The 16460-nt window shown below is 48.1% G+C and overlaps 2 protein-coding genes and 1 long non-coding RNA gene across 15 annotated transcripts in view; 2 read left to right on the top strand and 1 right to left on the bottom strand.

Annotated features, from left to right (window-relative positions):
- Nucleotides 1-3886: 3886 nt before the first annotated feature.
- On the top strand, nucleotides 3887-7348 carry HOXA7 (homeobox A7). Its single transcript, XM_035318124.1, has 2 exons — nucleotides 3887-4388; nucleotides 5515-7348. Exons 1-2 carry the CDS (start codon nucleotides 4013-4015, stop codon nucleotides 5796-5798), a joined length of 660 nt encoding a protein of 219 aa, XP_035174015.1. The 5' UTR covers nucleotides 3887-4012; the 3' UTR covers nucleotides 5799-7348.
- Nucleotides 7349-8463: 1115 nt separating this feature from the next.
- The window catches only part of LOC118162133, a 22541-nt gene continuing 14544 nt past the window's right edge, over nucleotides 8464-16460 (bottom strand). Inside the window, exon 3 of the long non-coding RNA XR_004748307.1 lies at nucleotides 8464-8601. This is a non-coding gene — a long non-coding RNA (uncharacterized LOC118162133). The remainder of the gene's footprint in view (nucleotides 8602-16460) is intronic.
- LOC118162128 (homeobox protein Hox-A3) overlaps nucleotides 8471-16460 on the top strand; it is a 44902-nt gene continuing 36912 nt past the window's right edge. For 5 of the 13 annotated variants that reach the window (XR_004748306.1, XM_035318110.1, XM_035318109.1 and 2 more), the window contains exon 1: nucleotides 8471-8608. Coding sequence is in view for 3 of the 13 variants with exons in the window: in XM_035318118.1 (XP_035174009.1) it covers nucleotides 12620-13055; nucleotides 14409-14668 (696 nt within the window). In the remaining 10 variants the exon portion in view is untranslated. Of the gene's footprint in view, nucleotides 8609-12092; nucleotides 13056-14408; nucleotides 15657-16460 lie in introns of those variants that run through there. The other 8 variants (XM_035318113.1, XM_035318106.1, XM_035318118.1 and 5 more) reach the window with 7 other exon arrangements.

Raw genomic sequence — 16460 nt, 5'->3', positions numbered from 1 at the left:
GGGGCCGGGGCGCGGGGCCGGGCGGCGGCGGCGGGGCTGCGGCGGCGGCGGGGAGGCGGCAGGTGGCGCTCCGAGCCCGCGGAACGGGCCCGCCGCCCGCCATCAAGCGCTCGGCCGCCTCCGCGACAGCTCCTAAAATGTCGACTTTACGGGAGCATAACTCGGGCTGAACACGCTCATTTCTTCCCCACTAAGGCCGATAATTGCCTTTTTTTTCCCCCTCCTTTTTTTTTTTTTTTTTTTTTTTTCTCACTTTTTTTCTCCCTTATCCCCTGCTTATTATGGCACGGGTGGGATAGCATCACTCGGTGCAACAAGAGCAAAGATAAAAACTTGTTCTGCACCACGGCCGTATTCTGCGTCTATTATTCTCCAAGCCCCCAATGCGTTTCCTACTAGTTCACAGAGCCGAATGGAGCCTTGTCACACAAGTGCCAACTCATCTTGCCCTATACCCAAACCTTAGCCCTAGTCTGGCGAAGCTATGAGCCTGCCAACAGGGTGTCCCGAAGGGCTGGTGAGAAAGGAAATATTGGAAAACTGTGGGGAATTGAAGGGTTCGGGCAGGACGGAAAGAAAGTCACGGCTCCACGGTGCTTCCCGGGTCTGCCTGGATCAGCCCAGGAGGAGAGGTGACGAGGAGGGAGCCTCGCCCGCAGAAGGGTTTTCGAGAGAAACCCTCCTGTCGTGCCTGGAGACGCAGCCGTGCGGGGAGGCGGCAGCGCTGCAAAGCTTTAATTTGAAAATTATTTACCGGCGAGTGAAATTTTTCAACAGCTGTCTTTGATCCAAATAAAAAAGCCCCGCTTGCGTCCTCAGCAATTTCAGCTCTGTAGGACCCGTTGTAATTATATTATACAGATGCTAGCAGTCATGCACTGCAAACTTGACGGGTCTCTCAATGTCATTCCTAACTTCTACTGCCCTGCTATTTTCATTTCCCCCGGTCGTTTTCGTAGTTTTTCTCCTGTTTGCTTTTGTTGGCTTTCGCGTCTCGAGAATGAGATTTAGTGGGAAATTCTGGTGCATTTTCAGACGTCTGTTGCCAAAAGAGAGGGGGAAAAAGTAATTGGAAAGAAAATAGAGGCAGGAGGGAAGGAAGCATAAAATGTGGTCTGAAGTATGAACGTTGTATTTTTCAAGTTAAAGTCAGACAAGTAAATAAATCGCTGCATAGTACCCCGTAAGAGAACTACTTTCTCTGCGTTTTATTTACATTTCCTTAAATCAAAGCCAATATCTTAACATCGAAATTCAGCATCGGAAAGGAATGCGAGCACTGTGCTATTTTTTCCCCACCCTATTTCAAAGTTTTAATTCTTTCTAGGGATGAAGAGTAACTGCCACTCCCTGCTTTCTAATAAGAGCCTTCCTATCAAATGTTTGCCTACAATGGCATTGCAAAACTTACTATGATTAATTATATTTTTTTCCTTGGGCAGTAAAATCATATTAAAATTAAAAAGTGTTTATGCATCGTCATACTAAGTAATAACTTGGCACAGCGTGCTCCATTATAATCGTGGATAAATTACGGCGAGAACAGATCCCAAAACAACAAAATCCTGTCTAGTAGCAACCACATCAAGATACTGCTTAACACACAAGCCATAACCGTGGAGTGCTCCCAGGTCGCTTATAACTTATGAGCACCGTTTTATCACTACCTTTTACTTCCCGGAAAAGCTCAGAATGCAAAGAGAGGTAGTCCACCTCTCCCACGAAAAAATAAATACAATGAATCTCGCCTGGAGGATTATTTTTAAAGCGTGTGAGAATATTGCGGTGACGGAAACCTTGCAATCTGTGCTCGCTCGCTGTTTCCTCGACTGAAAAATAAAATAATAAAAAAATGCATTCAAATAAAAAGTGCGTTTTTCAGGCGCCGGGGATCCGGCGTTGTTTCGTAGGCGACAAAACGAGACATTTCGGGGGCTATTTCAGAGACAGCGTTATGCTGCTCTTTGACCAACACGCAGAGGGAAGTAAATAAGGCGGTGGGCACCGATGTCTGGGTCTCCTTTTAAGATTTATTCGGTGAAGGCTTTTTAAGATTTTTTTTACGGGTTGGCAGAGAAAAAAAAATGCAAAAAAAAAAATCTGCAAGCGAAATATTAAAAAAGGCGGCGGTACAAAACAGGCACGCAAAGCTAAATACATGAAGGCGCATATTTTACAGAGACCCCGAAATACACTCGCCCGACAAATCTATTCGGTTCTATATTATCAATATTTAAGTCTAGACATTGGTTATATTTGCTGTTCCTTTCTTCTTGCATCTTGGTATGTTGTCACCAGAGGAGCAATTTATTGGTCTAATGTCATCTACTTCAGCCTCTTTGATCTTCTTAGTCGTCGTCTTGTTTGCTTCGCGTTCGTTTAACTTCTTGGGCCTTTATTCCTTTCCAGCAGCCTCTTCTGCCGGCGTGTTTCCCCCTTGCACTTCGCAGCCGCAGGGATATTGTCTAATATTGGAATAAATGAACGAAGGAGCCTCTTTCTGCAGATTCCCCCTTGCGCCTGCGAATAACGACTGCGTTTTCACGTGCTTAACACTTGGCAAATATCTAGAGCCGCCACATTTGCATACTCGGAAGCACCAATATCTCAGGGACCTCGCCGCAGAGAATTTACTCGCTTCTGTCAGTATCCTATATTCATGGGGCCGCAATAACCGCGCATAAAGAGTCCCAAAGGGTGCGTGCGTGCTGGAGGTGTGTGTGGGGGGGGGGGGGCGAGGGGCTTCCACGTTTACAAAACGTAAAGTTTAGGGTCCGTGCGAAATATCACCAAGAACAATTTTAACTGGTGAGAAAGTCTTTGTACACGGGGCACCAAACTATAATTGAAAGGAGAATTTCCGGGGCAATTCCATTGTGCTCCTTCCAGTTTATGATGTGCAATACAGGCAGGCAGTAAAAGCTGTCTTTACCAGGACTCCCTGTCTGAGGGAAGGAAACTCATTTTACGATCCGTTTAAAGGAAGGGCACGATGCAGCATCCTCAATGGAGAGCCATTCTCATTGTTGGGGAGTCGAGTGTTTAGAAAAGCAGCAACCTTCCCCGCGGTCTGAGCGTAACGTTGCCGCCTCTCGCTGAGGACTGGAAGGTGCGTACGACGGAAAGGTAAAGGGGGCATTTAGGAAAAAAAAAAAAAAAAAAAAAAAAAAAAAAAAGCCTGAGAACTGAAGCGATTTGCAGGCGATTACTTTAATCTAGGGAGTTTGCTTTTCCTTTTTTTTTTTTTTATTTTTTTTTATTTTTTTTTCCCCTCTTTTAAGGCGTCCAGAAAGTTGCCTCCCCGTATACTTTCCCTTGTTCCCTTGCCCCGATTTTTTTTTGTTGTTTTACTTTTCTGCCGGGGAGCGGGCTGTGCTGTTTTCCAAGGGGGACGGTAGTCTTTGGGTCCCTCGAGGAGGGTTCCCAGCTTTCCCCCCCCGCTCCAGGACCGCCGGCTCCAGGAGTTGCGGGGCCGGGGGTACACCCCAACAGCCCCCCAGCATTTTAGGGACCTTCTGCGGAGCGAAAGAGAGATAATAAGACTAAGTAATACCAACACCGAGGTCTTTAACTCCTTTAAAGCTTTTTTAATATTATTATTTTTAATCCCCCCTCCCCGTCTAACGAGGACCACATGGCTTAAGCCCTCCCGGCGGCAGTGGAGCGGGGCGGGGGGGGGAAAGGGGGGGAGGAAGCCGAGCGCCCTCCCCCGTCCTGGGAGCGGCGGCGGGGCCGCCGGGGGCCGTCGGCGGGCCGGGGGCTGCGCCTCGACGGCGCGGGGCGGCGGCGGCCCCGTCCATGGCCGGGCACCGGCGGGCCGCGGCCGGCACCACCTGTGAGGCGGGCGGGGATTGGCGGGCGGCGTCATATGACCGGTCACGTGCTGGAGGCAGCTCAGTCCAAAAGAAAATGGGGTTTGGTGTAAATCTGGGGGGGTAATGTTATCATATATCACGCTACCTCGTAAAACCGACACTGAAGCCTGCCGGACAACAAATCACAGGTCAAAATTATGAGCTCTTCGTATTATGTGAATGCGCTTTTTAGCAAATATACGGCGGGGGCTTCTCTTTTCCAAAATGCAGAGCCTACTTCTTGCTCCTTTGCAAGCAACTCCCAGAGAAGCGGCTATGGACCAGGCGCGGGTGCCTTCGCCTCCTCCATGCCCGGCTTGTACAATGTGAACAGTACCATATATCAAAGCCCGTTCTCTTCCGGATACAGCCTGGGCTCTGATGCCTACAACCTGCATTGTTCCTCTTTTGATCAGAACATTCCCGTCCTCTGCAATGACCTAACCAAACCCAGCTGTGAGAAAGCGGAGGAAAGCAACCTGCACAACCAGGCTGAGGCTAATTTCCGGATATATCCCTGGATGAGGTCTTCAGGTAGGGGCAAGCGGAGAAAGAGGGCTGGAGCTGTGGCAGCCAGGCAAAGCGTGTCGCCAAAATTACTGTCAGCACAGCCTTTATGGTTTTAATTATAGCCGAGGCGCCATTGCGTAGAAAGCCCGTGGCATTGTATGTAAATGAGTATCATAAAACTTTTTATTGCCCAATTAATGGGTTCTAGCCTCGTAAATTTATTTAACTCCATTCGCTATGGAATTTTAGCATTTAGCATTAGAGTTTATTTGCGCTGTTTACTGGAGGAGCGTGGTGAGTTGGCTGCGTGCTCTCCGAGCCCCCTCGGGTGAGTGTCTCCCCTGCCCTCTGCCCAAGTCGGGCAAGGAAATCTCCCGCTTGCTGGGGGAGGCAGAGGGGAGAGGGGCGTTCAGGAGCGGGGGACGGGCTGCTGAGGGCTTCGCCGGCCCACGCCGCTGAGCCAAGCCGCCCTCGTCCCCCTGCCCTTTCCACGGAGATAAGAATCTATAGAAATGGACTAAACAGGAAAACGGGATGGGGGGGGGGGGGGGGTGGGGGGGAGGAGAGGCTGGGGGGAGGCTAGGGGCGATAGTGTGTGAAAAACGAGAGCTCTCTTCTGGAGCTAAATGCGATGTATTGTTTACGGGCCGGGCGGGGTAGGGGGTGGGGGGTGGAGGGAGCCCCCGACATTAAAATAAAATAAATACAGCCCAGCCTTCCAGATTTTTATTTCCCCTTGCGAAACGCCGAAGTCTGGAAGGTTTTAGGGAAATACATTGCCTGGGGGAAAGTTCCTCCTCCCAAAAGCAATTTCCTCCCCCACCTCCTCTCCTGAATGCTTTCTCTCCACTTTTCCTATGTCTCAGGCAACTTAATTTTTGCCCTGCCTGAGTAGGACAGGTCGTGTAGCTGAAATGTCTTTGTTAGGGCAAAGTGTATAGGGGGGTGGAAGTGAGAGAAAAGAATTATTCATTCTCGCTTGGCCGGTTTTTATTTTTGGTTGATTGGTTGGTTTGTTGTTGTTGTTTCCTTTTTTTTTTTTTTTTTTTAAAAAAAAAAAAAAAAAAAAAGTAGAAATAGGGGAGGAAAAAAATGAGAACTTTCCTCTTCTCTTCCTGCCTAACTCCTGGACGTGTGTGCCTGCTTTCAGGTCCAGATAGGAAGCGAGGGCGCCAGACCTACACCCGCTACCAGACCCTGGAGCTGGAGAAGGAATTCCACTTCAATCGCTATCTGACTCGGCGGCGGAGGATAGAGATCGCCCATGCCCTCTGCTTGACGGAGAGGCAGATCAAAATCTGGTTCCAGAACCGGAGGATGAAGTGGAAGAAGGAGCATAAGGAAGAGAGCTCCAGCACTCCGGCTCCCAACGAGCCCACGTCAGCAGCAGCGTCTGTTGAGAAAGTGGAAGAAGACGAAGAAGAGGAGGATTAGGGAGTCCCACTCGAGGAAGCAATCTCTTACTATAATGTATGCACGTGACAATTATAAAAGCTCCCTTTAAAGGAAAAAAAAAAAAAAAAAAAAAAAAAAAAAAAGAGACACACTCTTTTTTTTTATAAAAAAAAAAAAAAAATCAGTTCCCTTTAATAATCATCTTGCAAGCGAGCGTTTGCAAACATTAAAGCGTTTCTTGGGTTGGCTTTCCAGCCCTCTTTCCACTCTCCCGTCCTCCCCAAACCTGCCCTGTGCCGAACCCCTCAGTAATATCTCCTAAGAGCATCTTACAATCATTTGATTTTTTGTTCACCCAAGTTTGGGTGGGTTTGTCCAGGGGACATTTCAGTGGGAGAACTGCTGCTTGCACATAAAGTAAACGTGACCTTCCGAAGTAACTACCTGACTCAATAGTCCAAATCATATTCTAAGGGGAAAAGTGCATTAGGCTCACATTAAGAAAAACTACCTAATTTTGAATAAGTAGCTCTGCACTTCTTTTTTCTTCTTCGTCTTCTTTTTTTTTTTTTTGTTAATTTTATTATCGTTACAAAAGTATCATAACTAACAGCTACGCTAACAAAATGTTCAACAGCAAATGAGGGAATAAAAGATGTTTCACAAACCACTACAGTCTACAGCAATGATTTGTACTACCTATTTTCCAGACTACCTATATATCTTGCTCCGCCTACCTATCTTCGAAAGTATACTGTATTTTAGTAGTCGAAAGAAGATAATGTACTAATGTGAATCGCAAAATGCTTTTAGAAACGTAAGCGTAATTGTTCAGAAAGCACGCATCAATAGCTTTGGTATAGAATTTGGTATCGAAAAGGCTGAATATATTTAAATTTAAAATAATATATTTATTCCAAAGCAATTATAAATGAAAACCATATGCTGCAATATATCTTTGTTCTCAAATCTTTACTATTCCGAGTGAGGAAGCAAACACATGCCAATATTGTACAAAGCGGTTTAATATCTTCCTTTGGCTTCTACCTTAGGCTGCCTCAGTTAAAGGCCGTTTTCGTATTCTAGGCTGATCTTACTTAATATAGCTAAAAGTGTTCTTTGAAAAGTGGATTTAAATGACCATGTAACCACCTTAAAAAAAATGTTTGTCCTGATTATCCAAATGTGTTAATATGTAATACCGTGAATTTTCCTACAATAGCAGATACTGTATATTTGAACGATTTTTTTTTTTTTCTTGTCATTTATATTTGTCTTGGAGCTCATTTGTAAGATCATGTCATAAATTGGGAAGTATGTAATTAATTGGGAAAGTTTGTAGCATGATGTATCGTTAAGAACTCTGTATAAATCCGTCTCGAAGGTTTGGCTAAAGTTTATTCAAAAAATGTTATGTTACAATGTGTTTCGATGTGTTCGTTGTGAACATTTGGATATGCCGTGTAAGTATTGGAAGTGGAAAAAAAATGTCTGTGAACTCTCTTTGGAAGTGATACCGTGTTCAAGTATCTCCCACGATAAATGTGTTTTATGTTACACAGAAAATAAATATGCTTGTTGACAATGAATTGTGTTACTTTATTAGGGATACAGTTCGAAGGAAGCATAAAAAATAATTTACATGGACAAATAAAGAAATTAGACCACATGAATCCATTTTTTTTTCGTAATCGGTATGAAAAATATATATATATATACAAGGTGATGAATGGATAGGAATCAGTCAATTTCTCTATCTCGACTTCGTGATTTTTTTCCCCAGCGCAGTTGATTAATAAAGCGGAAAGCCTTCTGTATGGGAGAGCTTCCTTCCACCGTGTTCCAGAGTCCTCTTGAAATCGCGATCCCAGCCCAGGCGGCCCGTGACCAAGCCGAAATCGTAGGCAGTGAAATAATATTTGGTAATGAACAAAAAGTGCAATGCGAAACTTCCAAGTGTAAATGATCGGGTACGCGCGGGAGGCTTTCTAGATGCGGGGGGTATGAGAATGGGATTTAAAAGGGGAAAAACAAGCCTGCTTTAAAAATAGATAATTTTTTCAGTATACCACATAACGCCAAGGGGATCAAATATTTTCAATCATTAAAAAAATAAAAAAAAAATGAAAAAAAAAAAAAAGAAAAAGAAACCCCGAAAAGTCCCTATATTTGTCCAGATAAATACAGGTAGAAAGAGAGCATCATTTGCGAGAAGTTCTTTTTTCTGCTGCGCACAGTTCCTGGTCAACATACTAATTGTAATTTTAATAAAATTAGTACAAACTCCAGGTCTTTTAAAAAACTCCAGAGCTGCCTCTGTGGTAAGATGGCGCCTCTCTAAGACCTGCCTCTTCTTAGTGATGAGGAAAAGGCCATAAATCCGTTGTTGTTTATGAAAATTTACAACTTTGCAATACAACTTTATGAGTTGTTCGGTTTTTCCATTGGTCGTTGTCGGTCATGTGGATGGTAACCGTGAACATGAACTTTTTTATAATTTCCCTTGCGAGAATAGAGCCGCATTCTTTTGCTGAGCTCTGTCCTGCTTCGGATCTCTCTGGCTTTCAATCCCCATTTCATTTGTTCTTTGTAAGGCAATAGTGAACAAAGTGTGCGGAGGTTCGGCATAAGCAGCCGCCTAGAACACAGATCCGGGATGGCAATTTCCAGTTCCCCCGCTGGAAGGTGTGGCATATTGGATTCAAAGCACTGGCGTGGCAGATTTTCAACTTGCAACCTGGCTAATTTCCTGCTTCTTCTGGCACCAAAAGGAGGGCGATTCGTCTCCTGTGCAGCCAAAGCGACAGCTGTCAAAGTCGCAGGGGCTCCTGTGAGCCAGAACCTAAAAGGTGAGAAATGTATATGACACTACCGTAAGCAGGGAAACATGGTTTAATACGTTTAAATATTAGACATGTGCAATTAAACCAAATGGAAATGCTACCGGCCAAAAATAGATGTGGCCACAGCTCAGCTTATTTCGGTTTAACCAGTGCATGCAAAAATATGCCTAAATAAAATGTCTACTTGCTATTATTTAATTGGGAAGCAGTGGATTTTTCAAGAAGTTTATTTATTTTTGCATTTTCCTGGGGGTTGCTGTGACATTCAGCTTATTTTCAGGTTTACAATATCAATCCGAGGAGATATTTAATATTTTTTTCCCCGCAGGATGAAAGAAAAAAATAATTATATAGAAATATAAAAGCTGTAATTTGTCTTTCGCAGCATTAGCTTAAAGTTCATTTGCGGCAGCTGAATTGTAGATGTAATTTATTTGTGATTATTTCGGGGGGGTTGGGGAAGGAAAGAAAAATCACACCAATCAGCACAATGTCTCCTCAGGTTATTTCTGGAGCGGGAAATGTGGCTTTGATTTTCTTTATCATCCCGGGCGCTGCCTGCAGCAGCCCCGCGCCCCGCGGCGGGGCCGTGGGAGCAGCGCCCCGGCAGCTTTGTGCGATCAGGTTGTGCGGAGCGGGTTTGGCGGCGGTGAAACCGATTTCAGCGCCGGAGACGGAGCTTTTCCCTTTCTCCCCTCGGCTCGGGCGGGGGGCTCGGGCGGGGAACGAACCCCGGGATGGAGCCCGGGTCCTCGCCGTCTCCCGCTGCTCCCTTCCTCTCGGTGCCAGCCATCACGGGTGAGCGGCTCGGAGCGCTGGAAATGTGCGCTGTTTGTGCAGCCGGGCTGCTAAAAGCATCACATTTGCATTGCATTGCGGTATCCGCCGGAGTGGAGCTGCAGGGAGCGGCGGATTATTTATTGCGGGGCCGCGGGTGCTCAGTGCTGCCACGGCGTGGCCGAGCGGCGGAGGCGGGCGCGGAGCGGAGCGGCCCCCGCAGCCCCTGGGAAGGGAGCGTTCCTGCGGGAGCCCACGGGGAAAAATAATAATAATAATAATAATAATAATAATAATAATAAAGACTGAAATTAAAATCATACTTTTTTTTTTTTAAAAAAAAATGTGGGATTAAAAAAAAATCCGGCCTACCTCACCTCTGAGTGAGCATCAAAGCTCGCCCCCGGGTATTCCGGCAGCTGCCCCCTCCCATTCCCCTCCGCTTTTCCCTCGGTGTGTGTGTCAACTGCAAAATATCACACTGGGCAGGACGAGCCCGAGTCCCCCCCAGCGAGCTCCCTAATACCCCTCCAGTCTAAACACCGGGTCGCGTTGCCCAAACTGTTTGGATTAGAAGCTATTAGTTAAAGGTTGTTTTTGGGGACGCTGCCGAGCATGAGAAGGATTTGTAAAGTGGATTTGTATACGAGGAGAAGGAGGCTTTGAAGCTTAAGAGGGTAACTGCCCCCGCACCTGCATCCGAGGGTGGCTGTAGCCGCTGGCGGGGATCTCGGCGCAGGGAGGAAGGCGAAATGCTTGGCGGAGGAGGCGCTGGCCGTGCGGAGAAGTCCGCAAACAAATAAAAGGCGGATGGGATAAGTGGCCGTGGCATAGTGTGACTTTGTGGCGGTGGCAAAATGCTGGCTTTCCGGGAAGGAAAAGTGCTGCGAAATGTGTCCGGGAGGGCCAGAGCTCGGGGGTAACGCGTCGGTGTAATTTGGGGTTTTCTGGGGGTAGGGGGAGGAGCGGAGAGGACGCATGAATGTGACCGAAGCGGAGATTGCAGTGCAGATTGCTTAGCTGTCATTGTAAGCACTCTAACACGACTCAGCCAGGCAAACGTGCACGTTTAATTCCTTACAATATCATGGGATGAACGAAGAAATGTTTTCGCTGCCCGCGATCGGCCTTTGGGCGGTTTGATTTGGATGAGAGCAAGAACGTGAGAAACAGAAGGAAAGAGTCGGAAAAAAAAAAAAAAAAAAAAAAGACACAGAGAGAGAGAAATAAATCAGTGCGTAAGCAATGCTATAAAATGTAAATATAACTAAGACTTGAGCGATTTTTCTAGTTTGGTCTCCGTGCGATGGATTGAAACAAAAGGCCGTCTGGCCACAACTTTTTAAAGTAGGGGCGGTGGGCTTTGCTTGCCCCAAGTCTTGATTTTTCACGGTGCGTTTTCGTTCTGACCCACGTTGGCAAAAAGCTGCTCGTTTTAGAACCTCTTTGTGCTTGCCATGTTGTGTGCTTGTTTGCCGTCTTTTCCCTCATTTTATAACTCTGCTTGCCGAGAGCAAAAAAACTTTTTTTTTTTTTTTTTGAGAAGGCTGGCTTGCAGTAAATACACGTTGCTCGAATGACCTCCCAAAGCCTGTAGCTAGAGAGATGTAATTCTACCAGGTGTGTTTATGGATTACCCGGGATGAAGAGGTTAAGGAAGTTGAAGAAAAAAAAATTGGAGGCAATCAACATCTGAATGTGAAAGTCCAGCTGAGACTGCGAACAATACAAACTATTGTGGAGAGATGTTTTAACTCACTACTGTTTTATAGGTATCGTAATCCGCCCCCGGAAATGAGATAAATAGTCCTCCAACAACAACAAAATTCGCCTTTTAAAGCTACTTTAGGAAACGGGGCTCGCACGAATGCCACTTTCTGCCAGAGCACGTTTAAAATTAGGCTATTCAATAGGTTGTAATGGGAAAGGATTATGAGTAAACACAGCTTGCAAGGAACAACCTCGTGCTATCCCCAGAAACTGCAGGGTTACGGCTGAATTAAAAGCATCTCAGCGAATTTCATCAGCACTGTTACTGTCCCTGCCCTGGGCCAAGAATTATATTTCCGCTATGGGTTAACTGCCATGTTGAAAAATGAACGTGGAAATGCTTGTTTCATGTATTTTTTCCCTCTTAAAGACACACATCCGCGCTTGATCCAATTATTTGGAGCAACAACGAAACCGATTGGCTTCTGCTGACTCATTAGCGGAGCTATATTAATTAGGAATAGTCCTACTGGCTCGTTTTTGAATTTGAATGTTTGATTCACTCAGCTCCAATTTGGCGGGGGGGGGATAGGACTCGGGGAAGGCAGACACGTGGAAGTTTATTTGGGCTGCTCTCGGGGCTCCGGGGGCCCGCCCGGACCTTCCCAGGGCCTTCCCGAGCACTTGGTGCAAACCAAAAAACCCCTTCCCCAGAAGGCCGCCGCCTCCTGCCCCAGCCAGAACCTCGGCGTTAATTACCGGAGCGTTCATTAAGACATGAGACCTCACCCACGCAGGAGGTGCAGCCCCCGACTCAAAAGCTGGCTCTGGAAGTCTCGGCCGAGGGGTGACCACAGAAAATCGCCTCCAAGCCGGAGGGTCGCGGCGGTGGCATGGCGGTGGGATGAAGGGAGAAGCGGCGGCCACGGGGGCTCAAACACCGGCAGGCCCCCGCCAAAAACCGTCGCTGCGCGGAGCCCCGCTCCCCTTTTTCACGTGCTCCAAACTTTCCCTCGGCAGCATCCATCACCTCCTCCCGAGGGCCGGGGGCCGGCTCGCCCATCCTGCCCGGCTCCCGAGGAGGGGGTCGCCAACTTTATCCGCCTCCCCCCCCCCCCCCCCCCATTAAACCGCCGGGGGCAGGGGGGCGCGTCCCCATCCTCCGCTGTCACGGCGCGCTGCGGCTCACTATATTATTATCGTTATTATTATTATTATTGCTGATCTTAGGGCATCTCCCCGGGAGAGGGGCGGCGCCGCCGGGCCCGGGGGCGCGGCCGGTCCCCGCGGGCCGGGGGCGGCGCGGCGGGGCCGGGGCTTGCCGGTAACTTCGCGGCGCGGTGGCGGCGGCCCCGGGGGAGCGGGCGCCGCTCGCTCTCCCATTGGCCGCCCCGCCGTCAGCTGCTCCTATTTTCTGCTGTCGCTTTTGGCGCTCGGCCATCCAGAAACAAACCACTTCGATGACTACTAATAGTTATAGCCAGATGTACTAATACACAACAAATCACGGGCCGGGCGAGGGGAGAGCAAATGAGTTCCTATTTCGTGAATCCCACTTTCCCTGGGAGCCTGCCCAGTGGCCAGGACTCTTTCCTCGGGCAGATCCCCCTTTACCCGGCGGGCTATGATGCTCTCAGGCATTTTCCGGCTTCGTACGGGGCAAGCAGCCTGCAGGACAAGACTTACACCTCACCTTGTTTCTACCAACAGTCCAACACCGTCCTTGCTTGCAATCGGGCTTCTTATGAGTACGGAGCCTCTTGTTTTTATTCGGACAAGGAAATTGGTAGCGCCTCTCCCTCCGGCAGTGGCAAGCAGAGGGGACACGGGGACTACCCGCACTTTTCTCCCGAGCAGCAGTACAAATCGAGCGGCGTGCAAGCCAAAATTGTAAATGACGAAGGCACCGACCGGAAGTACACGAGCCCTGTTTACCCCTGGATGCAGCGGATGAACTCCTGTGCTGGTAAGGCATTGAATGCAAACGGGGAAGGGGGGCGCGGGGGGGACACAGGAAAAGTTTATTTCCCCCGGATTTTTGTTATTCTTTTTTTTTTTTTTTTCCCTTGGATAGAGTCCGGGCTGCTGGAGAGAAATGGCTCCTGCAGGGCAGCGTGTAATGTGAAACCCTCTCAGGTTATTTCAGCCCTGGCACGCTGGCACCCTGCGAGCGGTGGCCAGAGCCCTGCTCGGGGGTCCGCTGGGGAAAGTTACTGCGGGACCCCTGGGAAGCAGGCAAAAAATATATAATAATAACAACAACAACACAAGAGAGGGAGCAGGGAGCTTTCCCCCTCTCCTAAAGCCACCCCAAAGCTTCTGCTCGGCTCCTTCATTGTCAGAGAGCGATGTAAGGACTATGCCCTCTGCGCTGAGGATGCAATGCGTTTGTGGCACATTCCTCCTCGCCCCCCTCCCCCAGCTCGTTAGCGTGGGAGGATTGGATATTGGGAGCACGTTTCTGGGGCCGTGTGCGCACCGCCAGGGCACCGCGGATTTTCTCTGCCTTACAAGTGAACTTCACAGAACCGAACTGTTCCGTCTAGGAGTGGTGCTGATGGGGGGGGGGGGGGGGGGGGAAGGCTGCATCGGGCTGGCACTTATTTGGAATCATCCCATTAACACGTTTCCTTGCAGTGCTCGCTAATGGCTCCCCCGCTCTCCCCCTCCCGGGTTTACGCTTGTTGGACTGTGGCTTGCCTTTCTTTTTTGGAAAGTTAAACTTTCAGCAAGACCATTCTGATGCTGCTTTGCAGTCGAGGGCAATAAATTCCGGAGCAAATGGCAAAGGCTGTTCTATGATCTTCAGCTGATGTCTATCGTGAGACTTAAATTACAGACCCTCCGTAGCCATAGCCACGGCGACAGAACGTGTTTGTGTAAACACACGCATCTATGCACTCCCGCAGCCACCCGCACACATGCGTGCAGCTCCCCGGCTCGCACACGTGTGTGTGTGTGTGTGCGCGTGTGTGCGCACAGGCTGGCTGCATGCAGAGGGCAGCTCCTGCTCGGCGATTTATAAGGGTGTTACCTACCTCGCTTCCCCTAGGTCCACCTTAAAGCCTCGCTTTGTATCACGGTTACCCCAGAAGCACGACGCACGTCCGCTTTTACAGCTGTTCAGGCAGGAGAAAAGGAAAAAATAGGGACAAAAAAAAAAAAAAAAAAAAAGCCTCCAGAAAACCAGAGCACCCCCCCAGCCCCCCGCCCCCATGAGATTGTGCCTGCAAAAGGAGGCAGAATATACTAACCGCTCTTTCTGGTCTGAAATCACTGGGCCCTGTCCAATGCGATCGTTTTGTCTTTACTTCTACAGGTACAGTATATGGAACTCATGGGAGACGAGGGAGGCAAACTTACACCAGATACCAAACGCTAGAGTTAGAGAAGGAATTTCATTTTAACAGATACTTAACCAGAAGACGACGCATTGAGATTGCAAACGCTCTCTGCCTTACTGAACGCCAGATTAAAATATGGTTTCAAAACAGGCGGATGAAATGGAAAAAAGAAAACAAATTCATAAATTCCACACAGCCCAGCAGCGAAGAAACAGAGGAAAAGTCAGGGGAGTAGAACCATGTTTAATAAACACTACCAGGCCTTTTCTTAGTGCTTACTGTTACTATTATTATTTACCTTGTGTTCCTTCTGCTACTAAAATCCTATAGGTTTGTCACAGCCTATTAATTTCCAAAAGGCTTGGTGAAAAAGATGTACATTTGCAATCAACTGTGACTTTCTCTAAAATATGTAGAAGTCCTAGCTTTTGAGCTGCAGTCATGTATATATACATAGCCACTTTTCCAAAGCGTAGATGGTGTTGCTTAAAGTATTAGAGACACGGCCCAGCTTTTTAAATATTTGAGGTGAGTGTGTGTGGGTGAGTGTCCCTGGCGTGCTTGTGTGAGAACAGATAACCTAGTATTTTTTTTAATTATTATTATTTTTTGTAATTATGAATGTGCATATTGTAGAAATACGAGAGATTTTAGAAAATCTTGGTTTTATCTTTTTACTAGTTCTCGCTACAGCGGGCCGTCTCCTTATGCTGTGTTTGGGTTTTATGGTCTGTATGGAAGAAAAAAAAAAGTTTTTGACACGTATAAGATATTTAAATAGTAAAAAAAGAAGAAAAATCCTTTTTTAAAAAAATCGTTGCATAAAAAGTTGCGTATAAGCTTGCAGTTAAAGCGAAAAAATGAATTGCAGGGAGATTTCTAAATGCCGCTAAACTGACTCTAATCTGCACTACTGGTATTAAAGTAAGAGCACGGTGTTCAACTTTAGGACGAGCGAGGGAAGAGGTTTTGAAGCGGGCGAATTTCTGTGGTTCCCGTTGAGCTTACACCGACATTTCGGTGAGCTCGGCTCTACACTGAAGGGGCTTTGAATTATGGACTACGTTTCTTGGGGATTTGTGGGCTTGGGTATTATTATTATTTTCTATTTTTTTTTATTTTTTATTCCTGTTTTGAATTAAAAGTGTGTGTCGTATTAACTAGGGGATATTCTCCCCCGCTTTTGTGGTATCTTGATTCACGTTCGCATTTCCTCGCACTGAAAAAAGAATAATAATGAATAGATACTCTAAGGAAAAGTAGCTGCGATAACAGGGTTCCATGTAGAGTTCTGTGTAAGTAATATAGGCGCAGTGAAAATATTGATTAATATATACGTTATAGCTCTCTCTATTATATTGTGCGTGTGTGAGTGTGCGTGTGAAGCTGTGTACAAATCCACTTGTATACGCATCGAGGCTCTTTTGTTTGCAAGGAAGCACAGTTTGGTCTACGGCTCTAAACATTTTAAAAGCCACATCTCGAGAATCCTAATGCAAAATGGCTACCACCGGCTTCGTATTTTTTCTGGGAGGCAGATAAAGTCTCGGCGACCGTGCAGCCGCCTGGAATTTGCCCCCCTAGCTAGCAAAAACGCCGTGTCCAGCCCGCGTAACTACCTGCCACCGCCGGCCGGCGGGACCCGCTCGCCTCTCGAAACCCGCTGCGGGGGAGAAAGGGGACGATCATAGGAACCCCGACAGGGACTCGCCCGCGGCCGGCATCCGACGATGGATCCCGCAGGATCTGTGCGTGCCGCAGCCCAGCCTCTCCCGGCCGGGGGGCACGGAGCCCCGCCGAGCTGCGGCCTGGGGACGGCGGGGAAGCTCCGGGGGGCGGCGGGGAAGCGCCGGGGGGCGGCGGAGAAGCGCCGTCCGGCGGCCCTTTCCCTTCCCCGGCGGAGAGCTCCTCTCCGCGCCGCCGTCGGGGGCCGTCACCCCGGGCCGACCCCGCCGAGCCGCCGCCGTGCCCCGCGCCGCCAGCGGGTGGCGCTCGAGGCCGGCGGACGGGCGGGCGGCGGCGGCGGC

Source organism: Oxyura jamaicensis, chromosome 2, assembly GCF_011077185.1.
Source record: "Oxyura jamaicensis isolate SHBP4307 breed ruddy duck chromosome 2, BPBGC_Ojam_1.0, whole genome shotgun sequence".
Lineage (NCBI taxonomy): Eukaryota > Metazoa > Chordata > Aves > Anseriformes > Anatidae > Oxyura > Oxyura jamaicensis.
This window is presented reverse-complemented; position numbering and strand designations above follow the sequence as displayed.